Genomic DNA, 26,753 nt, shown 5'->3' with positions numbered 1-26,753 from the left:
CTGGTACCCGTGGCCACCTTTCAGCCCCATAATCAAACCTTGTGTATCTTCAGTGTCAAAGATCTTGTTGAGACTAATCAAACGAGCCCAAACACGAAGTGGTTTAGTTGCATGGTTGATTAGTACCGGTGACCACCTTCCGGCTCCATCATCAGACCCTGAGTACTATCTTGTGTCAAAGATCTTGTTGAGACGAATCAAACGAGCCCAAACACGAAGTGGTTTAGTTGCATGGTTGATTGGTACCGGTGACCACCTTCCAGCTCCATCATCAGACCCTGAGTACTATCTTGAGTCAAATAAATACATATAGAATGTCAGGTCGTTTCAAATATATTTAATCCTGTCCGGTAGTTTATTAAACTGTACCATTATAAATTTAATACTATAAAAACAGTGCTAGGATCAAAGTCTCTCGTTGCGGTTTACACGCACACAATATAGCGTTTTACACGGCGCCCGCCGCACACAATGATAAAAAACCTCGTCGTCGCCGTTGAAAATGTGCGGAGCCGACCGACACACGTCCTGCCTGTACAAGCTCTGCCGCGGCACTGAGCTGGCGAGCGCGCGTCATCGGTAATATAGAGTAGTTTTCAAAAAATTGCCAAAAAATTATAGTAGAATTTCATAAACACTAATGTATACCAACAGTATAAGCAAACGTTGCAGATTGCTTGAGTATGAAAATGACTTCGATATTAAGTAGATTTTCGTAGAAATTGACACTTGTTTCGGAGAGAAAATTGAGTTCGTTTTACTTTGATTTTCTCTTTCTCAAAGGTATGTAGGAAAAATATCGTTTGATATGCCTAAAGTACAGGGTATTAGTAATACAAAATAGCCAGGTTTAGCAGAGTAAACTTCTCAACATTTCCAAATAAGAGCTTGCCGTTCAGTGCTTCACGGGGTTTTTCGGAAACGACCATCAGAAAAAAATTCATTACTAATTTAATAAGTCCTTTTTCTAATATATACAACGATATTTAAAAAGATAAGAAGACGCTTTTACTGGAACAAGTACTCATTGTTTCTAATAATGAGCACAGGGTCCTGAATTTCGTCGACTAGTATCATCAATTTTGCATTATTTCGACTTTTCTTGTAAGAGCGCTCTTAATACATATCAATAGTACATTACGACACACGTGCGAAAAGCAGGAGATTCGCAACGAGTGGCGATAAATTGAAACACGACCGAAGGGAGTGTTGTAAATCGACACGAGTTGCGAATTACCTATTCGCACGTGTATCGTACAACGTTTTACAATACATACGGCCCTATAAATTTTTGACATAGGCACGTATTGTCCTTAATCCCGCCCTATAGTTCGTCTTTTTTTGCATTAGAAAGAACTTGTAAGAAGGTAAGCGATCTTGAAACGTCTTTTAATTGAAAAACGCTTTTTAAAAATCAAAACCTATTACTTATGAAAGCAGAAGAATATAAATGATCGTATTAGATTCATAATTGTTACATATTTGCCGTAACTTATTTTTAAAATGTGTTTTTCAATTAAAAGACACAAGATTGTTTACCTTTTTTGTAATGCTAAAAAAAAACGAACTATAGGGCGGGGTAAAGTAAAGTAAATATGTACTGTAAAAAAAATTACAAAATATATATGTAAAAAATTATCCATACTGTCAATATCCAGAGAGGAAAATGGGGTACTACGTTTGTATGGAGAACCGGTCCCTGTTTAAAAGTTGATGTTGTTGGGCTGGTTGGTGCCGAACTGGTATTCCTCGGTGGTCTGCTCCGGCGCCGCGTTCTGGTCTTCGTTGTCGGCGAAGTATGTGTCCAGTATGTGCAGAGTTTTCTTGTACACCTGAAATGTTATGTTTATAAATAAGTAAGTTTTTGGTACAGTCAGCGGCAGAATAAAGTGTAGTGATAAAATCGATTCTTAAGGAGTTTACAATTTAAATTTCAAGTGTGGAAGTATTACTTTAAACGTCAACGATAGAAATTAAGAAAAATCTTTGTGATCTTACGTAAGAACTATAAAAACCCTCTCCCCCCCCCCTGTAAGAGAAAAATAAAATATGTTCGACCCCCCTCCCCCCTAAATCGTCTTACGGCACCAAAGTAGTCACATTTGACAGTAACTGATGGCACGTGGGCGTAGGTCGGAGGATCTTGAGGGGAGTCGGAGACAAAACAGCGTGTGCTTCTTACGGTGTATATTGGGAAAGTGGCATCAGTACATTACAAATGAACTTGGCTAAAATAATTAATAGTTATTTGTACAACAAGAGATCAAAGTTTGATATTTCTTCGAGTGCTTATTTTGAGTCCCGTGCAAGCGAAAGATTCTATAATAGATTCACCAGCGTAGCGAGTGAATCTAATTTAGAATCTTGAGCGTAGTAAGGGATTCAAAAGCGCACGAGATGTAAATAACTTTGATCTCGTGTAGTACACAAAATTTTTCACCCTAAACAGTGAGAACATACCTAGAGGGACAGAGATAATAGAACCCAAGTCTATCGAACTTGTAGTAGACCTCGCATGTTGAAATGACATTTGACTATAAAAGTAACTTCAATGACATTTTGTTTCACTCAGTGAGCAAAATGCGATTTTGCTCACTCATACTGTCTCTCAAAATGACTCAGTGGCCAAAATCGCATTTTGCTCACTGTTTTTAAGAAGCAAAGTACCCTTGTTCGAGCTGCTGAGGTGAAAAACTAATTACAGCGCCACCTATGCACTTTGTAGGGAACTAAGTAGGTACGTTTATGTAGATCATTAAGCCATCTGGGGATTCTAGGCTCACAGACAAAACATCCTCCAGACTGAGCATAGTCGCGCTACCCCCTCTGCCACGCATACGGTAATTTTACTCCATGTTCGAGTCGAAAGTGTCTTTGTGTGACGTCCGTGAACTCGTTCGTCGTTTGAACGGACCAATCACGGCACGGAACTTTGCTCGCCTCGTCCCGCGCACCCCCGCATATTTGGCATCGTCGGTTGCATGAAATAATTGCTATAAACTCCGTCTAGAGGATTCCTAGTCTATGTCTAGGCTCGATAAAGTACGTAAGAGGTGAGATAGATGGCGCTGTTAACTATACAAGTTAACAGTAACAAAACATTGCGTGTGCGTACCGATTCGTTCTCGTGCGTCTGCAGGGCTTCGATCTTGTCCAGGGCGCCGATTTCTTCCAGTTTGATGCACAGTGGCTCCACCTGGCCGTACTTTTCGGCCGCCTGAAAAAAACAAAACAAACAGTTTTATCAAAGACGTATTTAACTTCATATAAGATGAATAAAGTCTAAGAAAAAAAACGTGCCTCGGAAATCAAGAAAAAGTCATTCTCGAATAGATGGCGCACACACCTTTGGCCTATTCTCGGCTAGATTTAGACCTTGTAGTTTCAGTGATAAAGGAGAGGGGGGGGGGGGCTTGTCGAGCACGCACGATTGATCCTATAAGGGTTCCGGTTTTGCCTTTTGAGGTGACGAACCTTAAAAATTGTATTACTAACTATATTATGTGTCGTTTCCAAAGGGTAAGCAGTTAAGATAAGGAATGACCTGCATGAGGTTAGTGAGTCCGTCGAGCACGACCGTGACGGCGCGGTGGTCGGCGGCGGCGAGCAGGCCGCAGTAGGGCTCCAGGAAGCCCGCGGAGATGAGCGCGTCCAGCTGCGCGGGGCTCCGCCGAGGCAGAGGTCGGTGGTTACCTGCATGAGGTTAGTGAGTCCGTCGAGCACGACCGTGACGGCGCGGTGGTCGGCGGCGGCGAGCAGGCCGCAGTAGGGCTCCAGGAAGCCCGCGGAGATGAGCGCGTCCAGCTGCGCGGGGCTCCGCCGAGGCAGAGGTCGGTGGTTACCTGCATGAGGTTAGTGAGTCCGTCGAGCACGACCGTGACGGCGCGGTGGTCGGCGGCGGCGAGCAGGCCGCAGTAGGGCTCCAGGAAGCCCGCGGAGATGAGCGCGTCCAGCTGCGCGGGGCTCCGCCGAGGCAGAGGTCGGTGGTTACCTGCATGAGGTTAGTGAGTCCGTCGAGCACGACCGTGACGGCGCGGTGGTCGGCGGCGGCGAGCAGGCCGCAGTAGGGCTCCAGGAAGCCCGCGGAGATGAGCGCGTCCAGCTGCGCGGGGCTCCGCCGAGGCAGAGGTCGGTGGTTACCTGCATGAGGTTAGTGAGTCCGTCGAGCACGACCGTGACGGCGCGGTGGTCGGCGGCGGCGAGCAGGCCGCAGTAGGGCTCCAGGAAGCCCGCGGAGATGAGCGCGTCCAGCTGCGCGGGGCTCCGCCGAGGCAGAGGTCGGTGGTTACCTGCATGAGGTTAGTGAGTCCGTCGAGCACGACCGTGACGGCGCGGTGGTCGGCGGCGGCGAGCAGGCCGCAGTAGGGCTCCAGGAAGCCCGCGGAGATGAGCGCGTCCAGCTGCGCGGGGCTCCCACCCAGGCAGAGGTTGGTGATCGCCCATGCCGCCTCTTTTTGACATCTGAGAAAGATTTCAACGTTAGCAATAGCATAGAGGTCATCCATTAATTACGTCACACGAATTTCAAGGATTTTTGACCCCTCCCCCCCCCCTCCTTGTCACACTTGGTCCCATTTGGCAAGCCCCTCCCCCCTGATGTGAAGTCACAGTTTTTCCAGGAAATCGGCTAATCGAATTAAATATTATTAATTTTTACTCATAATATTTTTAAAATACTTAAGTAATTTTATAACCCAAAACTGATTATGAAAGAAAATTAAACGAATTAAAACGATGATCGTTCCAATTCACATATCAGTGAAACAATAAGGATCAAAGTAAAATGGCGTTCTAACAGTTTTATTCTTCTGTCGAAAGATGGCACTAAATTTACAGTGGCTACATAATTTACTTTCACAATCCACGTCTATAATAGAGATGCACCGGATCTGTTACTATCCGGTATCCAGCCTATCCGGCTATTATTTTAACATCCGGCCGGATACCGGATAGTGGCCTACTATCCGGCCGGATACCGGATAGTAACATGGCTTGATTTTGGAGTAAACAAAATTGGAATAAGAAACAGTCACGGTTTTAATCGTACTCTTTAATTATTTTAAAACATTTTAATCATTCCACTCTCTTGCACACGCACTCATTTCGAACCTAGAAACAGTGTTGCCAACTTGGCAAAAATGATGCCAGATCTGGCATATTTTCACTCGCTTTGGCACCAAAATTTTCCATTTAGCATCTGGCATATTTTTTAGCATAATTTAGTCTAAGCCAAGTTTGCACCAAAATGGCAGCAACAATATGCGCCATCACCTTATGTGGTTCATATTTTTGTATGAATTTTGACTTTTCTCGACGGATGGACGTCGACGCACTATATAAAGTTAGTCAAGCAGATCTTGTCAGTAGAAAAAGGCGGTAAATTTTAAAAAAATATGTGTTTTAATTTAAGTGTCTAACTTCAAGTTACTTTTTAGCATTTTATAAAACATATTAATAAAACTTTGGCATAATTTTGGCATAATCTAGACATTAGACTAGCATTTTTTCAAAATCCGAGTTGGCAACACTGCCTAGAAATGAGTCCGCGCGAACGTTCACTACGAAACAGGTCAAAACCTGCATAATGCGCACCTGAAGAACCGAAATATAGTTCCGCCGGCCGAATATTCGGCGGCCGGATACCGAATATTCGGCCGATGGTCTGGCCGAATATCCGGTATCCGGCCAAACAAGTATCCGTTGCATCTCTACTCTATACACTACTCTCTTTGCTAAAACCACATGCACTTACTTGGCATCTTCATGTGCCAGCACATAAATCAGTTTCGGTAGCATGCCCTGGTCGATCGCTCGCTGTATTTGAATCTGCAAAAAATATAATATGCATTTAAGTTTAACAAATCATGTGAAAAAACCCGGCCAAGTGCGGAAGGGTTCCGTAGTTGGTTTGGGAGCCCCACATAAATGCAATAAATGAATTATGAATTAAACAGTTATTTTATTCCGTTTTTAGTACTTGTTGTTGTAGCGGCAACATAAATACATCATCTGTGAAAATTGCTGTACCCGAGGGTTAAAAACGGGACCCTATTTACTAAGACTCCACTGTCCGTCCGTCTGTCACCAGGCTGTATCTCACGAACCGTTATAGCTAGACAGTTGAAATTTTCACAGATGATGTATTTCTGTTGCCGCTATAACAACAAATACTAAAAAAACCGGCCAAGTGCGAGTCGGACTTGCGCACGAAGGCACGAAGTACCATTACGCGAAAAACGGCAAAAAAATCACGGTTGTTTATATGGGAGCCCTTTTTAAATATCTATAGTATTCTGTTTTTAGTATTTGTTGTTAAAGCGTCAACAGAAATAAATCATCTGTGAACATTTCAACTGCCTAGTTATCACGGTTCATGAGATATACAGCCTGGTGACAGACGGACAGACAGACAGCGAAGTCTTAGTAATAGGGTCCCGTTTTTACCCTTTGGGTACGGAACCCTCGGTGCGCGAGTCCGACTCAGACTTGTCCGGTTTTTTTTAGAAGATGGTTTGGTTGGTGGTTGGTTGGTTGGTTGGTGGTTGGTTGGTTGGTTGGTTACCTGTGTGCCAGCTAGGATGTTGCTAGCGGCCCAGGCTGCCTCCTTAACTAACGAAGACTTGCCGCAGCTCAACAGATTCAGCAGGTAGCTGATACATCCAGCGTCCAGGCAGCGGTCGGTCTGAAACAAAACACATCTTACAGGCCTGTGCACACCGGGTGCGCGCGTTGTAATGTACAGTTCCTTATGAGAGACGGCACACCGCTTGCGTGACGTGTGCGTGCGCGGCTCCAACGTTTTAGCGCGCGTGCACGTCTACGCGTGGCCTGGCCTCCTCCTCGATGTATCCTCGATGCGATGCGCTCGTTGGGCGTTACAATTGTGGAAAAACTGGCCACTTTTATTTTGTATGGCAACTTTTAAACGGTGCGTGATAGGTGGGGGGTGCTCGACCAAATGTCATAGAGGGCCCCGAGACAAAACGACGCTTATCATTAACAGTGGCACAACTCAAAATGAAATGCTATTGCATTTAATATTCTATCTTTTACCGGTAAGATTTAAAATCGAATGGCATTTCATTTTGTTTTGTGTCACTATTCATGATAAGCATTAAACAAAGTGCATGTAAACATTTTCAAAATGGCCGACTTAGGTTTTTAGTTTTTCAAGTTGGTCCGAGCGCGCTGAGATTTGGCATGGCGGGAGATAGAGGCCTCTAGATTCCTATGAAAAAATGTGACGTTCCACGACAAAAGGTACCTTATGGCGGATGGCGCTTACGTCGCATAGCGGCGCAATAATATTGGAGCGGCGTTAATAATAGCGTAAGCGCCAACCTACCTTTACCCGTGGGACGTCACAAATGAAGGTGATGTAATAGAAGTACCTGTTCATCGGAGCCCGTGAGCATATTGCCGGCAGCCCTCAGCGCCGGTGTCTTGACGGCGGCGGACTTATGGTCCAACAGTCTGACCACGCGCTGCAGCAAGTTGGGGGTCATTTGGACCTCCTCGATGCGCTCGTTGGGACCGTCGGTGAGGTACGAGATGGCCCAGCATGCGTCCGCTGATAATAGTAATGTTTATACAGGGTGGCCAAATAAGAGGTAAACACTTTATTTTTGAAATTTTATTCTATAAAACATAAAAAATATTAAGTATTCCTTGTTAAATATAATATGTAGGGTCAGGGTCATTCCACCGTTTCGGGTGTTACACTTGAACTCATAAAATAAGGTTTTATTCGATATTGTAACAGGAACTAGGAGGTTATAACTATTGATTCATCTACTACTTTGATAATATTTTCCTTTCCTGTACGCACATTATTAAAGTATAAGAGAAATAACGAGAGAATCACTAAAAAGTAGCTGTTTCGGGCGTTACGCGAATTGGCCTATACCTTCTGACCATCAGTACCAAAATGCATAATTAAGGTGGTTCTCCTTGCTCGATTTTCATACAACTTTCTTGGCACCCTAGCTCCTATTATATAGGGTTTCTTCACTTGTATATGTAATGTTTGGGTAGTATATATATTTCTGTCTTCGCTTAACGTAAAAAAATACTAGATTTTGATTAAAATTATTAAGAAAAAAGCCTTTGAATATTGGTAAAATTTTGCCTCATTGCTTGTTTGTGTGAGTGATGCTTATAGTATCGGTGTAATTCTAACATGGCGACTTCATTTGACAAGTAATCATTTTTAATTTGTCAAAGGTGTAACAGATGGCACTTTAAAACCGCAACACAGATTACCTGTGTATTTTGTTTTATTTTCACTCAATAGAGGGAGGTATATTTAATGCACAAAGCATGTTACGAGTATACCTACTCATTTAAGAATCTCCTTTCTGATATAATTTCATTCCCAGATTTAATATAACTTAATAATTATTATGATTATTACACAATAAAATACATTTATATATTTATAGAAAGGTCAGTCCAAACAATCATTCGCGTTACGGTCGTCCACCGAAAACCCTTGTGAATTCTGCTTTCGTTTCGGTAAATGTTCTCTGGAAAAGCCTATATTTATTGTAGCAATGATTTTTAAACTAAAATACCTAGCTATATTTTTCTCAAAAATATATAGGTATGTGGAGAAAAATGTCATCTTCTTGTAAATAAACAAGATTCTATAATATCTTCTGCTTGTGCATAACAATAACATTAGTAGATGATATTTTTAGGGTTCCGTACCCAAGGGGTAAAACGGGACCCTATTACTAAGACTTCGCTGTCCGTCCGTCTGTCCGTCTGTCTGTCACCAGGCTGTATCTCACGAACCGTGATAGCTAGACAGTTGAAATTTTCACAGATGATGTATTTCTGTTGCCGCTATAACAACAAATACTAAAAACAGAATAAAATAAAGATTTAAATGGGGCTCCCATACAACAAACGTGATTTTTGACCAAAGTTAAGCATCGTCGGGAGTGGTCAGTACTTGGATGGGTGACCGTTTTTTTTTGCTTTTTTTTTGTTATTTTTTTTGCATTATGGTACGGAACCCTTCGTGCGCGAGTCCGACTCGCACTTGCCTGGTTTTTTTTCAAAAATGCTGCCTTTCACCCGAGTTAAAACACTCTACTTTTCATTTCGCATACGAGGAAAGTAAAATGCATGTGTTTTTTTAAATACATTTTTATAGTAGGTATTTTCAATTAACAATTTGGCCAAAAGTAATTTATGGAATGGGGAGTCAAATATCAGAATGGAAATTGTATAACAAATCCATTTATACCCAAATTTCAATTGCTTATTGTAAAAAGAATAATAAAATCGTACTTGGAATTGGAACCTAATAGGCCACCAAACGAAGGAAAAACAGGGGAAATAATTCGTGTATGAGCGAATTTTGGCATAGTTGTAGGTCAAGGTGCCTTACACAACATACTGAAAGTACTGGTTGAGGGGGGGTGTGCTAACGGGTGGAGGGGGGTTTAAAGGTCCCTTTTTTTAGGTTTTCGTACAGAACTCGTAAACGGTGGCTCATAGCAAAAAATGTTCTTATACATAAGTAATCTATATAAAATTGCCTACAAAAAAGATTCCGTACACTTTTTTGCTAGGATCAATATTCAAGAAGATATCAACACGGGAACGTTAATTAAAATCAATTTTGTGGTCTGTTTTTTTATATTTTCGTATAGAACTCGTAAAGAGTGGCCAATAGCAAAAAATGTTCTGAAACGTAAATAATCTACACAAAATTTCCTACAAAAAAAATATAGTACACATTTCGCAAAGATCAATATTTAAAAAGTTACTAAAGAAGGAATGTTATTTATAATCAGTTCTAAGGTTCATTTATTTTTAGTTGTTCGTAAATAACTCGTAAACGGTAGCTCATAGCAGAAAATGTTCTACAACACAAATAATCTACATACAATTTGCTACAAAAAATATAGTGAATACTTTTCACTAGGCTCAATATTCAAAAAGTTACTAAGCGAGAAAGTTAATTATAATCAATTTTAAAGTATCTTTTTAGTTTTTCATAAACAACTGGTAAACGGTAGCCCATATCAAAAAATGTTCTTTTACATAAATAATCTACATAAAATTTCCTATAAAAAATATATGAAATATTTTTCTCTGGGACTAATATTTTTAAAAATATAAAAGGGGGAATGTTCATTACAATCACTTCGCAGGTCCCTTTTTTTGCTTTTTCATAAATAACTAGTAAATGGTTGCCCATTGCAAAAAAAACCTTATACTTAAATAATCGTGATAAAATTCTCTACAAAAAATATTATTTATACTTTTTCGCTAGGATCAATATTTCATGAGATATTAAAGGGGGAAATTTAATTTTAATCAATTTGCCGGTTTTTTTTTTAGTTTTTCTTAAATAACTTGTAAACGGCGGCGCACAGCAAAAATTGTTCTCATACATAAATAATTAACATAAAATTACCTACAAGAAAGATCTAGTACACTTTTTCGCTAGGATCAATATTTAAAAAGATACTAAAGAGAGAAATTTAATTATAATCAATCTACACATAATAGTAACTTTATTTTTAAGATTGGGACGTATAGTTCTATAAATAAAATGTCTAATTATCTTCTAAAACTACAAAATCATCATCATCATCATTGCTGACGGTGATTTCGATGGGGGCTCCGTTAGTGCATGAGCCAGAGCATACACCGCAGACACTGGAGCACGAAATTCCTGCTTTCCGGCAGCTGCATCGCGCCCCACACCCGGTCGTGTATCGGCAAAATATGGTGTTGAGAATGGAGTCAGGTGCCACTGGGTCGTTAGTTGTCACCCTTTTGACGTTTTCTGCAGTAGTGAAGTCGAGAGTAGCATTATTGCAACGCGACATTAATGCCGATTGCCGACTGCATTACTGCCGCAATTGTCAAAATCAATGTTGCTTAGCTAACGTTTACAGTTTATATTTGCGACAGTAATGCAGTCGACAGTAATGTCGCACTGCAATACTACTGCATTACTGCCCGAAAAATTAGCTTTTCGACTTTTCCTGAACTAGTGCAGTCGACTGTAACACTATTACAGCGCAAATGTCAAAATCAATGTTGCTGCGCGATTTTCGTCATTTGCGACAGTAATGCGGTTGGCAGTAAGGTCCCGGTGGAATACTGTAGCAGTAATGCTGGCGTAGTCTGAATCCAAACGGTACCTTAAGACTGATATGAAAGATGTAGTAGTAGAAATTTTCGCTGTCTTCGGGTAAGTCTCGGTAGCTCAGTTGGCTTGGCAGAACAATGGGTTGGTTCCAGAGTGTATATAATCTTTTTTGTATGAAATTTTATGTAGATTATTTATGTTCATGAATATTTTTTTGTTATGGGCCACCGTTTACGAGAGGGAGCATAAAATTGATTATAACTAACTTACCGGCTTTAATATCTTTTTTACTATTGATCCTAGCGAAAAAGTGTACGGAATCTTTCTTGTAGGCAATTTTATGTAGATCACTTATGTATAAGAACATTTTTTGGTATGAGCCACCGTTTACGAGTTATTTACGAAAAACTAAAAAAAGGGGCCTTTAAACCCCCCTCCACCCGTTAGCACACCCCCCATCCACCAGTACTTTCAGTATGTTGTGTAAGGCACCTTGACCTACAACTATGCCAAAATTCGCTCATACACGAATTATTTCCCCTGTGTGGCTGTTTTTGGTCTTCATTTGGTGGCCTATAAACTGCTCTAGTGCAGAAACGTATCATTTCCTGCACACCTTTTACAACAACAATGACCCTCTTTCATATATTCGGTCAAATTGTGCTTTTTGAAAAACTAATTATAGCCAGCCTTTTATGAATGTAGTATGATACCTTAGGGTATGGTGCTTTACGCACACTAGCGTCCCTTGCCCTCCCCCTGACGCAACCCACCCTTTTTGCATGAAATATGTCCCGGTTCACAGTTTTTTACATTTTTTGAGGAAAGTATACATTTTAGGAAAAAAGTGTCAATGAAAGAAATAATCCTTAATAAATTCTTAATAAAAAAGGTCATATTCATTTTTTTTATATGATGCACCTAATTCATGTATTAGCTTGTCAAAATTCGAAATAACATAGTTTTTACTTAGGGTTCGAAACTCATTTATTATACACGGTGTAACATGAGGAAACCGAATAATTTTAACAGCGTATTCCTGAGCACATTTAGAGACAAAAATGTCCTATAAACTTTTTTGAAAGTCGCCTAGTTTCAGAGTTAATACCAATAAAAAAAAAACAAGTTTCTATTGTTACATAGTTCAAAACGCCTTTTTGATGGCGATGTTGCTACTATGGGATTTAGTCTAAATATCCTTATTGATATGTCAATAATTTTTAAGAAAAAAAAACCGACTTCTTTGGGGCCCGGTGAAAGATTATGGTAGATGGTGCACTATGTAGAAAAGGAGGTAAAACCAGTACCTACTTTCTGGTAGCATTTCATTTCCGTAAGGGTCGTAGTTATCTAGCCTAACCTAACCCACTTAACGGCGCATGCGGTGCGGTGTACGGGAATTTGAGCGGGAGGGGTTTGGCATCATCATACCCACATTTTATGGTAGGTAATCATAGTGGTTTATTTAGTTTAGGTATCATAGTGGTTTTCCGGGTCAAGGTCCGGGTCTCTGAGTCAGAGTCCGGGTCCGAGTCCCGGTCCAAGTCCGGGTCCGGGTCCGAGTCCGGGTCCGAGTCCGGGTCCGAGTCCGGGTCCGAGTCCGGGTCCGAGTCCGAGTCCGGGTCCGAACCGGATCCGGGTATGAGTCCGGGTCCCAGTCCAAGTCAAAATCGAAATTCGAAATCACCAAACATGTACTATGCGTCGTTGAAGAGTTCTGTTCTGATCATCATCAGCAGTTCCACTTCATCAAATGCGACAGTTTTTAATGTAAATGCTTGATTTTATGATGAAAATACAAAAAATTCTATACGTATGCCTTTAAGATTTGAGGAGTTCCCTCGATTTCTCATGGATCCCATCATCAGAACTCAAGCTAGATAAAATTGTGGCTTAAAAACTTAACTTGCTTAACAAACATAACGAAGAGGACAAATCGCCAAAGGTGAACTATGCGTCGTTGAAGAGTTCTGTTCTGATCATCATCAGCAGTTCCACTTCATCAAATGCGACAGTTTTTAATGAAAATGCTTGATTTTCTGATGAAAATACAAAAATCTCTATACGCATGCCTTTAAAATTTGAGGAGTTCCCTCGATTTCTCATGGATCCCATCATCAGAACTCAAGCTAGATAAAATTGTGGCTTAAAAACTTAACTTGCTTAACAAACATAACGAAGAGGACAAATCGCCAAAGGTGAACTATGCGTCGTTGAAGAGTTCCGTTCTGATCATCATCAGCAGTTCCACTTCATCAAATGTCACGTTTTTGAATGTATATGCTTGATTTGTTGATAAAAACATAAAAATCTCTATATGCATGCCTTTAAGATTTGAGGAGTTCCGTCGATTCCTCATGGATCCCATCATCAGAACTGGATTTTGACAAAAACGGGACCAATCTGTATGCATATACATACAATCAAAAAAATACTTTTCAAAATCGGTCCAGTAATGACGGAGATATGGAGTAACAAACATAAAAAAAAAAAAAAAAACATACAACCGAATTGATAACCTCCTCCTTTGGGATTTGGAAGTCGGTTAAAAAGTGACAAGTAACACTTTGCAAAAACTAAGTTTTACGAAAAAAAACCATTTTAAGTGACAAGTTTACCAATAGCATTTAATTTTTATATACAAATTCATTCATAAAATTAAAAAAAAAAAAAATTTTTTTTTTGGCGAAATTGACCTAAACACATATTACATCTTTTCCTTTTTTTTGACCTCATGTATACATTTTAGGATAAAAGTGTCAATGAAAGAAATAGTTCCTTATTAAATTCTTAGTAAAAAAGGTTATATTCATTTTATAACACTTAGTATACAAGGTGTCCTCAAGAAATGCGAAATATTTTATTTCTGAGGTCTAATTAAAAGAAGGAAAAAATGTTTGTATGAGTTTAGGTCAATTTCGCCGAAAACAATTTTTTTATTGTTTTTAGGGTTCCGTACCTCAAAAGTAAAAAACGGAACCCTTATAGGATCACTCGTGCGTCTGTCTGTCTGTCCGTCTGTCACAGCCGATTTTCTCCGGAACTACTGGACCAATCAAGTTGAAATCTGGTACACATATGTAAGTTTGTAAACAAATGAATTTTAAACACGGGGGCCACTTTTGGGGGGTAAATGAAAAAATTTAAAAATAAAAATTTTCAAACTATATCATGTTACATATCAAATGAAAGAGCTTATTGTAAGGATCTCAAATATATATTTTTTATAATTTTTGAATAAACAGTTTAGAAGTTATTCAAGAAAATAGGCAAAAAATGACTATTCCCCCCTCCCCCTTTATCTCCGAAACTACTAGGTTTAAAATTTTGAAAAAATACTTAAAATAGGTCTATACCTATAGATGACAGGAAAACCTATTAGAAATGTACAGTCAAGCGTGAATCGGACTTAATTACAGTTTTTGATCCGACTCCTACGGATTTTTTAAAGATTTCACTCACATTTCGCATAAATAATGTTTAGTTTTAAGTTTATAAAATACATATGTATGTTAGTCTGTAATATGGTATTTGTAATATGGGCCTTGTTCCCTGAATTAAATATCTAAATAAATAAATAAATAAAATAAAAAATACATTGTTAAAAATTGTGTAATATACGGAATCCTTGGAACGCGAGTCCGACTCGCACTTGGCCGCCATTGTTTAATTTATTGAATATATATGTATGTACATAAAAAGTAAATGTTATTGGTAAACTTGTCAGTTAACATGGATTTTTACTTTTTTTTCGTAAAACATAGTTTTTGCAACGTGTTACTTAATTGTCACTTTTTGACATATCAATAAGGATATTTAGACTAAATCCCATAGTAACAACATCGCCATCAAAAAGGCGTTTTGAACTATGTAACAATAAAAACTTGTTTTATTTTTTTAAATTGGTATTAACTCTGAAACTAGCCGCATTTCAAAAAAGTTTATAGGACATTTTTGTCTCTAAATATGATCAGGAATACGCTGTCAAAATTATTCGGTTTCCTCGTGTTACACCGTGTATAATAAATGAGTTTCGAATCCTAAGTAAAAACTATGTTATTTCGAATTTTAACAAGCTAATACATGAATGTGCATCATGTAAAAAAATCAATATGACCTTTTTTATTAAGAATTTATTAAGGATTATTTCTTTCATTGACACTTTTTTCCTAAAATATATTTTTTCCTCAAAAAATGTAAAAAACTGTGAACCGGGACATATTTCATGCAAAAAGGGGGGGTTGCGTCAGGGGGAGGGGAAGGGACGCTAGTGTGCGTAAAGCACCATACCCTATGGTATCATACTACATTCATAAAAGGCTGGCTATAATTAGTTTGTCTTCCCCATACATTAGAACACAATTTAACCGAATCAATAGCATGAGAAATGAAACGGATATTTCTTGTTTTCTTTGCATTAGCATTTTTCTCTTGATAATTTAATCAATTTGCAACATAAGTAGAAGAATCCTCATATATCCATAAATATCAAAATATAAAAGGACATACATTTTCAGAAGAATTCCCCGTGCGCATTTCATCTTTTTGGTAATTTTATATGCCTTATTTTAAAAGTTATTTTAAGTAAATGTGTTGTATTTGATTATTTCATGTAGGTATATCATTTCAATAAAATTTTGGAAGCTTTTATTTTATACCTGGTCAAGCAAAGTCAGTAAAAAAACCGGGCAAGTGCGAGTCGGAGTCGCGCACGAAGGGTTCCGTACCATAATGCAAAAAAAAAACGGTCACCCATCCAAGTACTGACCACTCCCGACGTTGCTTAACTTTGGTCAAAAATCACGTTTGTTGTATGGGAGCCCCATTTAAATCTTTATTCTGTTTTTAGTATTTGTTGTTATAGCGGCAACAGAAATACATCATCTGTGAAAATTTCAACTGTCTAGCTATCACGGTTCGTGAGATACAGCCTGGTGACAGACGGACGGACGGACGGACGGACAGCGAAGTCTTAGTAATAGGGTCCCGTTTACCCTTTGGGTACGGAACCCTAAAAAGGCGCGAAATCCAAATGTTCTATGAACGATATCCCTTCGCGCCTACATTTTTCAAATTTGCCGCCTTTTTCTACTGACAAGATCTGCTTGACCAGCTATACTTCGTCGATAGTTGACTTCTTATGTACCTATTCTGCGATCCTAATTAGCCTCATGCATGACTTTTTTTTAATTATTTTAATCATTATTTATATCCTTTGAAAACCGGAAAATAAAAATACTTTTATAAATCTTCCATAATATTATTAAAAAATAATTAAAATACTGAAAGTATTTTACTCACGTAAGTTTAGTTTCGAAGAATAACATACGCTTAAAATAATTCAAAAGAGAATGCTAAAATTATAAAATAAAAAAAAACTGGCATTGTCGGGGTTTGAACCATGTATCTTAGCTACAATCTGATTTTTTTCAAAATAGAGGCTACGGGTGCCACGAGCACATGACAGTTTATGGTCGAAAACATTAGTTGCTTCTGAATGCCTTGTAATTCTTAATCGTTGCTCAAACAAGAATTTATTATTTAATTTCCAATCTTTTTTCAACAATAAACATTTCATCCGCTGCGCCCTCTAGGTTACTTTACTGTAACATTACGAATCTGCTGACATTTGACACTGACTTTAAGGTGACTTTAAGTATGTAAGTGTGCGTGAATGCAAGAAATTGCAATATTTTGCAGTTGGATTCCGGTAATAACGAAATGAGACAATGTTGAGTTGAACATGTCTCGATTTGGATGTAGTATTTTTTATAGTTTTCGCACATATCAACACATCTTATGAAACTTTGTATTTTGGGAGAAATAGTGAAAATCCACAATTCGTGCACAGTGACGCCATCTTTTGGCTGATAATCGGCATCCCATCCCTAGACATCCACCTTAAGCGAAATTTATCAAGTAAGCTCCAGTTTTATTTATGTCAAGTAATATTAGTTAGTATAGTCTACTGAAACACTGAAGTAACACTTAGTATCACTTTTTATTTAATTTTAATAAAATAAATTACCTGTTTCGGGTGTTACTCATGGTTCGTTTCGGGTGTTACGAGTACGAAACTAAGACAGATTTATACGAAACTATTGCTCATTTTATTGAAATTATTGTATTTTTAATAAATTCGATTAAAAATATAAGTAATAAATGCTGAATTATTTTAAAATACATTATCTTAACAATAAAAACTGTTTCTCGAAGATATCATAATTATTTTTCTTTCGATGCGAATATTTCCGAAAATATTCACTTAATCAAAAACTTGTTGATGGTGACACCTATTCATTTTGAAAGATCTATCCAACGACACCCCACATCACAGGATTAAATGCAAAAAAAAAAATTTTGCATTTTTTTTGTACAGGAGCTACCATAAAAAAACATTTGTTTTCGGTTTTTTTTTTGTGACATGAAGGTTCGGTATGTTTTCTATGGAAATAGGTTAGTTTTGACTTCTTAAACCAGTTTTCATTTTTCAACCCTTTGGTAGCGTTTCTTATGGAATGACCCGTCAGCAATTACACATGGAAAATAATGTCAGACAAATGTTCACCTCTAGCAGCAAGGCAAATGCGAACCCTTTTCATCGCGTTTTTCATCACTTTTTCACACATTTCTGGCGTTATTTCAGCGACAGTGTTTCGAATATTTTGTTTTAATTGCTGAAGGTTCGTTGGCCTATTAGCATAGACACGTCCCTTTAGATAGCCCCACAGAAAAAAGTCAGGAGCAGTTAAATCAGGCAATCTTGGGGGCCAGTCAATGTCACCGTTTCACGAAATTAATCGACCGGGAAACGTTATTTTTAATGTTTCTATTGTGGCTCGTGGCGCGTGACACGTGTCCCCGTCTTGTAAACGCTCCATAACAAATTTGCCGTATCTACACAAAGTAATTTTCATGCAACACCTGTCATATTTGCCGCCAAAACAAAATGGCGGCAAATAAAAGTTGTAAACCTCCAAGTTGGCCACCCTTTTGAACGTCAGACGTCGTTGGCATGCTTGGCAAGACTTTCCGGTGACGGCCACAGCCGACTGTGGCGATCAAAAGGTTAAATGACATTATACGCTATCAGATGACAATAGATGTAGCACCGATCGGAAAGTCTTATGTTGTTGAGCATTAGACTTTCCGGTCGGTGCTACATCTATTGCCACTTGACACTACTACTGCTACTTAAAGTACTGATAATTCCGCTACTCGATGCTAGATGTCGACTAGGAAAATACTAATGTTTTTGGTAAAAAAACTGATGTATGGAGTGAGCACTCTTGTCTTACCTATATTTCTCTATACCACTGTCAAAGGTTTGCATAGATGGCGCCATCATAGCTTGCTCTTTTCTCTAGTTTAGTTCTATGGTATTTGGCTTAGCACATTGCCAGTAAGTGCTACGGGTTACGCTCGTAGCGCGTGTCCCTGATTTTTTTTTTACTCAAGGCCGTAGACGTAGTGAATGTGTTAAAGTGCTGAATCGAGATCTTGAAATCCCAAAAAAACCGGGCAAGTGCGAGTCGGACTCGCGCACGAAGGGTTCCGTACCATAATGAAAAAACAAAAAAAAAAACGGAAAAAAAGCAAAAAAACGGTCACCCATCCAAGTACTGACCACTCCCGACGTTGCTTAACTTTGGTCAAAAATCACGTTTGTTGTATGGGAGCCCCACTTAAATCTTTATTTTATTGTTTTTAGTATTTGATGTTATAGGCGCAACAGAAATACATCATCTGTGAAAATTTCAACTGTCTAGCTATCACGGTTCGTGAGATACAGCCTGGTGACAGACGGACGGACGGACGGACGGACGGACGGACTGACGGACCCACGGACGGACGGACGGACGGCGAAGTCTTAGCAATAGGGTCCCGTTTTACCCTTTGGGTACGGAACCCTAAAATCCCCAAGATTTTGACACAATTCTAGGGACTGACAGGACGACTTATTGGCGCCACCTTTTAAATACTTCGATAATTTTTCGTGGTGGAGTTTAAAAATCTGTTGCAATAATTTATCGAGTTATCGCAGCAAAACTAAAATCTCACCTAACACATCAGTATCCTGTACTTCGAGTAGATCCGAGACGAAGGGCAAAGCCGGAGCAACTAGCTCGAACGCTACCAGAGGGTTCTTGTTTCTGTAACAATATTACACATGTAATAAAACGCGGCTAAGTGCGAGTCGGACTCGCCCATGAAGGGTTCCGTAGCAGCAAGTAACATAATAAAATTAATGACGTATTAAAAAAAAAACTACTTACTAGATCTCGTTCAAACGAATTTTCGGTGAAAGTTTGCATGGTAATGTATATCATATATTTTTTTGTTTTATCATTTTTTTATTTTAGAAGTTACGGGGGGGGGGGCACACACATTTTACCACTTTGTAAATGTCTCTCGCGCAAACTATTCAGTTTAGAAAAAAATAATATTAGAAACTTCAATATCATTTTTTAAGACCTATCCATAGATATCCTACACGTATGGGTTTGATGAAAAAAAAAATTTATTTTTAGTTCTAAGTACGGGGGACCCCCCAAAATTTACTGTTTTTTTTTCTATTTTTGTGTGAAAATCTTAATGCGGTTCACAGAATACATCTACTTACCAAGTTTTAACAGTATAGTTCTTATAGTTTCGGAAAAAAGTGGCTGTGACATATGGACGGACAGACAGAGAGACAGACATGATGAATCTATAAGGGTCCCGTTTTTTGCCATTTCACTACGGAACCCTAAAAATGGCATTACAACTTTATTGTAAAACGTGATCCGACTGATTTCTATCGAGTTTACAAATATCTTTACAAGCCAATGTACAAAATTAAAAAAACATAAACGAAAAATTGTTTAAGGGCCACTCGCACCGGATGGTAATCTCGGGTTAGCGGGATCATTAACCTGGGGTTAGCCGGTTAAACCTGGAGTTGCTATGGTGATCGGTACAATTTGACACCGGGTTAACGGTTTAATCCAGCGGTCGGCAACCTTTTAGCAGCCAAGGGCTACATCGTAGTTAACGGAGGTGACGCGGGCCGTACTTTGTTAATATTTATGACTTTATGAGACATTGTCGTTTATCACTATTATATACAAAATAGCCAAGGCGGCTTTCGGGCCGTAAGTGACAGATTCACGAGCCACATGCGCCCCGCGGGCCGCAGGTTGCCGACTGCTGGTCTAACTGGTCGGTTAAGTTAACATTGCAAAATAGTTATTTGTTTTACAAGGGGGCAAAGTTGTTGTTTAACCGCTCGTGCTAATATTGATACCCGGGCAAGCGAAAGATTCCAAAATTGAACCGCGAGCGTAGCGAGTGGTTCGAAAAATGGAATCTTGAGCGTTGCGAGGGTTTCAAAGCACGAGGGTTAAACAAAATTTGCCCCCGAATGAAACAAAAAATTTTTCACCACACCAACCCGAAGCAAATATTAAATGTAAAATATCAAACAAAATCAAACCAAATTAAATCCAAATTAATGTTATTAAATATTTATCATCCAAAATCATCATTTAAAAGTCAATTCTACCAGCAAACATAAGAAAACAACTCAAAAAATGCATTTGATTACTTTGCCTCACATGTGGATAAAATCCAACTTTGCTATTCGTCGATATTAAACTTTCGTGAGACATATTTTAAATTGTTTATACGACAACGGTTTCACTCACTTGAATTTTGGAAGGACCCCCGACGGGCCCGAAACATGTCGCCAATAGCGACTAAAAATTCAAGTGAGTGAAACCGTTGTCGTATAAACAATTTGCTATTCGTTTTTGAAGTGCAAAGTAATTCTTTCCAAGGTGGTGTGGTGAAATAGTACATTGTGTATTAAGGGCGGGAAATAAGAAATTACGAACGAGTGTCAATTTTAAGCCCGACGCGAAGCGAGGGCTTAAAATGTTCACGAGTTCGGAATTTCTTTACCGCCCGTGGCACACACAATGTTTTTCATCACACTTGTAAGGAAAAAAAGGAGAATTAATAAAAACAAACTTCTGTATAAAACACTTTTCCGCCCTAGGGCGAAAATTTCAATTTCCCGCCCGCAAGCCCTACGTGTAAATAAGTGTTTTTCATCACACTTGCTCGGAAAAGATTTTTTCCGCCCTAGGGCGAAAATTTCAATTTCCCGCCCGCAAGCCCTACGTGTAAATACATCTTTTCCGAGCAAGTGTGATGAAAATATATTTATACTCTTCTTAGTATATCTGTTAGGATAATATCCGACCTGCAGAAGTTGCTGTAGGTCCAGACGGCAGTCCTGAGCGTGGGCGTAGCCCCGGGTGCCATGCTAGGTAACAAGGAAGGTACGGCTCCAGTTCTAAGCATGGCGTCTTTCGGCCCGGGTCGGTCGTTGGCATTATTTTAGTTACAATATTTGTTGCTAGATGGTGCTCTATTGTGTTGCATCGCGCAAACGAAGTGTTAACGTAAAATGTACTATAAGTGATTTATGTATCGTAGTTATACATATAGATAATTATAACTTGCAGAAGTTGCTGTAGGTCCAGACAACAGTCCGGAGCGTACTAGGCGTGGCTCCGGGCGCCATGCTAGGCAGCAGCGCGGGCAGCGCGCCGGCGCGCAGCACGGCGTTGCGGGGCGCGGGCTTGTCGCTGGCGCTACTTTAGTTACAACATTTGTCGCTAGGTGGCGCTCTATTGTGTTGCATCGCGCTAACGAAGTGTCAACGTAAAATGTATAAGTGATTGATGTATTGTAGGTATATAGATAGTATCTGACCTGCAGAAGTTGCTGTAGGTCCAGACGGCAGTCCGGAGCGTGCTGGGAGTAGCCCCGGGCGCCATGCTGGGCAACAGCGCGGGCAGGGCGCCGGCGCGCAGCACGGCGTCGCGCGGCGCGGGCCCGTCGCCCGCCACGTTGCCCAGCGCCCACGCGCTCTGCTCGCCCACCGAGCCCCCGCGCGCCAGCAGCGCCACCAGCTTGGGGATGGCGCCGCCCTGGGGAGATTCTTCTATTGCAGTACCATTGCGACATGGGGCATAAATTGAATATTGCAAACGAGAATAAGTTAAACCGCGACGGCTCGCCGGAGCGATTTACAGACTCGAGTTTGCAATATTATTACGCCCCGAATGCCACACGATGTTTTTCATCACCCTTGCGATACAAAAATTAAGTTAAAACACAAAAAACTATCAATTACGGCACGAGAAACTTCATAACTCCCTAGAGAGAACGCTTTTTCTATAACTCCCGCTAAACCTGCGTCCGATTCCACATTTACTAAGCGAGTGTGATGAAAAATAAATAACAATTTTTTTGTACAGAGGGATAAAATGATTTTTATCCTTTTGAACGCCAAACGGCGTTTCCATTTGCCATGCCACTAACGCCAGGGGGGTAAAATTTAATTTTATAAATAAGTAATGCCAACCTAAAGTCAGTAGATTTTCCATCAAAAAATGATCGACATCAAATGCCGTCTTTAGCGTCATTGTCACGATTTTGCATTGACATCAATTGCCACGTGTGGCGTTCATAAGGTTAACCCTAAAAATGGAATCTTGAGCATTGCAACGATTTCAATTCAAGGCACGAAATTTGCTCCCAAGTGAAACACAAATATGTATTATCACCACACCACTCTGAACTATGATCTTTTCCCAAAGTGTAACATCCTTTCACTAAACCACCTTTAGGGCCAGTACAGACAAACTGCAATACTTGTATGGGAACATTGCAATTGGTGTGCAATTTCCATAAAAGTTGCAATTTGTCTGTATCGATCGACCCTTACCTAACAGCATAAAAACATGAATTGACAACTTTCCTACAAGTTATACAGCTTTTGAACTTACTTCAATAACTGCCATAGTATGATCATGCGTCCCAGACGCGATATTGGTGAGGGCCCAGGCTGCTTCAAACTGCAGATCCACACTGGAATATAATATAAAATATTTATTATAGTCACTTGTAAAAATATGGGTGCACATAACTTAGTCAAAAATATGTCCCACAGTTCTTATTCGCTGACATAATAAGAGCTATGGGACATATTTTGGAGTATGATTGATATACTCCAAAATATGTGCCCCCATATTTTTACACTTGACTGTTCTTCTTCTTCCTCGTTCCCTCAATGCTGAGCATCGCGACCACTTGCAACATGACTCCATTGCTTGCGGTCATAAGCCAAGTGGACCGCACGGTGCAGGCTGCCGCCACTCGTCTTCTTCATGGCGACAGACCATCTCTTACGATCCCACCCTGAGCGCGTTTGCCATTCATTCGCCCCAAGATGATACACTTCTCCATATCATGCACTGTACATCCATAGGATTGGACAATGAAGATTTTTTTTACCCGACCACGCAATTATTATATGTAGGTACGAATGTATGTCTGTTCCTCTGTAGGGGCATTCCACGAGACTGTCGCTTACATAACGCAATTCTTCTAATACTTCTGGAAATGCTGAGTAAGCGATATTGGGTCGGGTAATATTTCATGACTTGGCTAACAAATTGGCAGTATATTCTCGAGATTCACGTATTTTATTGAGGTAGCTGCCATACAAGGCAAAAGCGTTATGTAAGCGACAGTCTCGTGGAATGCCCCTGTAGCACTCTAGAGCAAACGCGAGGGCCCGATTTTAACCTTTTGAACGCCAAACGGCGCATCCATTTGCCGTGCCACTGACGCCACGGGGGTAAAATTTAGTTTTGTGAATAAATAATGCCAACCTACAAGTGGGGTGCTTTTCAATAGATTTTCATCAAAAAACGATCGACGTCAAATGCCGTTTTTGGCGTCGTTGTCACGATTTTGGGTTGACGTCAATTGCCGTCTGGTGTTCACATTGGCGGAAAAGCATAAATCTTTGTCGCCTGTGCGTCCCATACTACTCACCAGTCATCTCTCTCTAGCGCGGCGACGAGTGGCGGTATGACCCCGGCTGACACCATGGAAGTGATGGGCGGGTTCTGTTCCCGGGAGAGGATGCGACGGGCTGCCCGAGCTGATGATGTCTGCAGGGGCAAGTCTGAAGACTTGAGGCCTGCGGACAACAGGTGTATTAGTCTGAGCCAATTGTACATTTGCAGCATCCACTAACCCAGGGTTAACCGGTTAAACCTGGAATTAACATGGTTACCATTACATTACATTGGGTTAACAGTTTAACCTGTTAACCCCGGGTTAGTAGGATAGTGCAGGTGGTGCTGAAGACAACCCAAGTGTCAGCAGGGCTGGGCTGGGCTCAAATGTCTGTAGAGCCCAGTACCTCCGGAGACCAGGCTCTGTGCCAGAGGAGCTGATCTCTGGCCTACAAGGGACTTTCTGACTTCTTAGAACCTATAACATCTTGACTATGTCAGTGGGGAGACACTCCTGACTTCGGGCAAACTCGGATCCGTTCGGCTCAGCATTGCTCCGAGCAATTATTAGGGTTGGCACCACTTGACGTCCTTTTGCGTGCACGACCACAGATAAGATAATCACTTGAATTTTAACAACCCTAAACAGCCGAGTGGGGGACACTCCTGACTTCGGGCAAACTCGGATCCGTTCGGCTCAGCATTGCTCCGAGCAATTATTATGGTTGGCACCACTTGACGTCCTTTTGCGTGCACGACCACAGATAAGATAATCACTTGAATTTTAACAACCCTAAACAGCCGAAAGGGATAGTGCCATTCATTAGAAAGGGATACCATGATTCGTCCCTGAATTACGTTAACGGGCTGTCCATAAATTACGTCATTGATTTTTGTCGATTTTTGACCCCCATCCCCCCTAAAATCATCCAAAAATCTTGGTTCCAATGACCCCGTTTCCTCCTACCTCATGCTACCATCATCCGATGTCCAGACCCCCGTCCCCCTAATTTGAAACGAGGTAATTTATAGCCCATAGCTGTCAAACTTCGGTTTTGTAAGAAGTGTCCTTTCTGTATGGAAGTACTATTGTTTATTCTGTGACTATGTTCTTGTGATTTGGAGACAGCTTTAGACTATTACCTTTGACAATGTCAGCCGGGCTCGGGAGCTTCTCAACCGGCTGGAGATCCTCATCCTTGGTCTCCGGAGACAGGGCTCTGCGTTTGAGGAGCTGCTCATCTCGGGCCTGCTTGCGGAGCGCTACACTGAGCTCAGCACGCTTGCGACGGAGATCCTGAGGAAATATAATTTATTTTGAATTTTTTTAAGCAACATTGCCTACTAATCCTAAAGATTTAATTTTTGTTACTAGAGTTTTAGGATAAAAAACAGATTTGTAAAACACAAAACTTACATCCAGCACTTTGACGGTCCGGTATACCCAGTATCCGGCACTAAATCCTACTTTACTATCTGTATCTCTTATAAATGGCTAAGTTCCAGATAACGGTAGAATTCTTTAAATATTTTAGTAAAATGTATTTCTACGATCTACAACATACCAAAAAACACATCAAGTGATATGCATACTTGCTCTAACTTCCAGTAATCCGCATTTTCCAGTTATCTAGCTGGCTCTCCTGTGTCAGCATTAGTGCTGCATTACTGAGATTGTACTATATATAGACACTAATAAGTTTTTGGCACAAATTTCATTTTTGGTACAAGCTTTTGTCGCCAACTGTACTTTTTTTTCCACAGGCAACAAATACTCATCGAGACAATTCTAAAAACCCCAAACACAATTAGGTTTCATTGTTTTATCACAGAGTTCCTATGGTCCGGTCTCCATCATCAGATCAGGTCAATGACACCATAATATTGCACTGTCACCCAACTTACATATGTATGCAAAATTTCAGCTCAATCGGAAACCGGGAAGTGGCTCAAATTTAACTTGCAAGATTTGATTACACACAGACAACGGTCAGGTCTAAATGAAACCTTGTAAAACTAGATAAATACTTACATAGAAAATATTGATACCCAAATAATATTATTATATAAGTTTTTGTACAAGACTGTTTGTTGCCTAAATAAAAAAAAAAAAAAAAAAACAAATAATCTGCAACTTAATATAAATAAATGCCCTTACCGGTACTTACACAAACACAAAGGCAAGAATTGTACAGGTAAAGTGCACCTAACAGTAGTTCCAAATGAAATAAGCTAGACGGTTATCTTGCTATGGTTATCTTGCTATTTTACACAATAAAATATAATCCAGCAATAAAAGAGACAAAGTTATTGGTAAAAAGTTACATATTTATCATTTAGATACAATAATGAGTGAAATTTTCATAAAATTAAGATTTTATCTCTACCCTCTAGTTTCTAGTCTAAATAGAACTTTTTGTAACAAAAATCTATTATAAATTGCAAATTAACATGCCTTTGGGAGTAATAAATAAAACATACCTATAGACAGTATATAATTTGCATTTGTAGGATATTCTACAAATTATTACGAGTTTTTTGATTCAATGTAGAACAAAGGATTTAACAAAGAGAGTTTATACTTACAGTAGTTCCAATACCGGCGTTTTTGTAAGCGGACAACCGCGAAGTATGATTCTTTTCAGACATGATTGAAGAATTATATTATATACTTAATAAAAGGACCAAAAACTAAAGAATGTAAAATATCAATCACAAAATCTCGGACACAAATCGACAGCTGGAATATTCGTTGTGCGATTCGAAAAATAACGGGC

The 26,753-nt window shown here is 39.8% G+C and overlaps 1 protein-coding gene across 1 annotated transcript; it reads right to left on the bottom strand.

Annotated features, from left to right (window-relative positions):
• Positions 1–1,703: 1,703 nt before the first annotated feature.
• LOC134677924 (importin subunit alpha-1-like) lies at positions 1,704–26,708 on the bottom strand. Its single transcript, XM_063536369.1, has 12 exons — positions 26,563–26,708; positions 25,120–25,273; positions 24,011–24,158; positions 22,957–23,038; positions 21,878–22,095; positions 19,178–19,269; positions 7,392–7,570; positions 6,563–6,682; positions 5,753–5,826; positions 4,290–4,461; positions 3,116–3,217; positions 1,704–1,832 (listed from the first exon to the last, which is right to left on the bottom strand). Exons 1-12 carry the CDS (start codon positions 26,623–26,625, stop codon positions 1,704–1,706), a joined length of 1,533 nt encoding a protein of 510 aa, XP_063392439.1. The 5' UTR covers positions 26,626–26,708.
• Positions 26,709–26,753: the final 45 nt, after the last annotated feature.

This window comes from Cydia fagiglandana, chromosome 27, assembly GCF_963556715.1.
Source record: "Cydia fagiglandana chromosome 27, ilCydFagi1.1, whole genome shotgun sequence".
Lineage (NCBI taxonomy): Eukaryota > Metazoa > Arthropoda > Insecta > Lepidoptera > Tortricidae > Cydia > Cydia fagiglandana.
This window is presented reverse-complemented; position numbering and strand designations above follow the sequence as displayed.

What these genes read in the sequence shown, in the direction of transcription:
- LOC134677924 (XM_063536369.1), bottom strand. Translation starts at nt 26,625, where the DNA reads ATGTCTGAAAAGAATCATACTTCGCGGTTGTCCGCTTACAAAAACGCC. An exon ending in GCGCTAGAGAGAGATGACTG is followed by an intron (nt 23,039 to 24,010) that starts GTGAGTAGTATG and finishes ATTATATTCCAG; the next exon opens with TGTGGATCTGCAGTTTGAAG. An exon ending in CTGGCACATGAAGATGCCAA is followed by an intron (nt 4,462 to 5,752) that starts GTAAGTGCATGT and finishes AATCTTTCTCAG; the next exon opens with ATGTCAAAAAGAGGCGGCAT.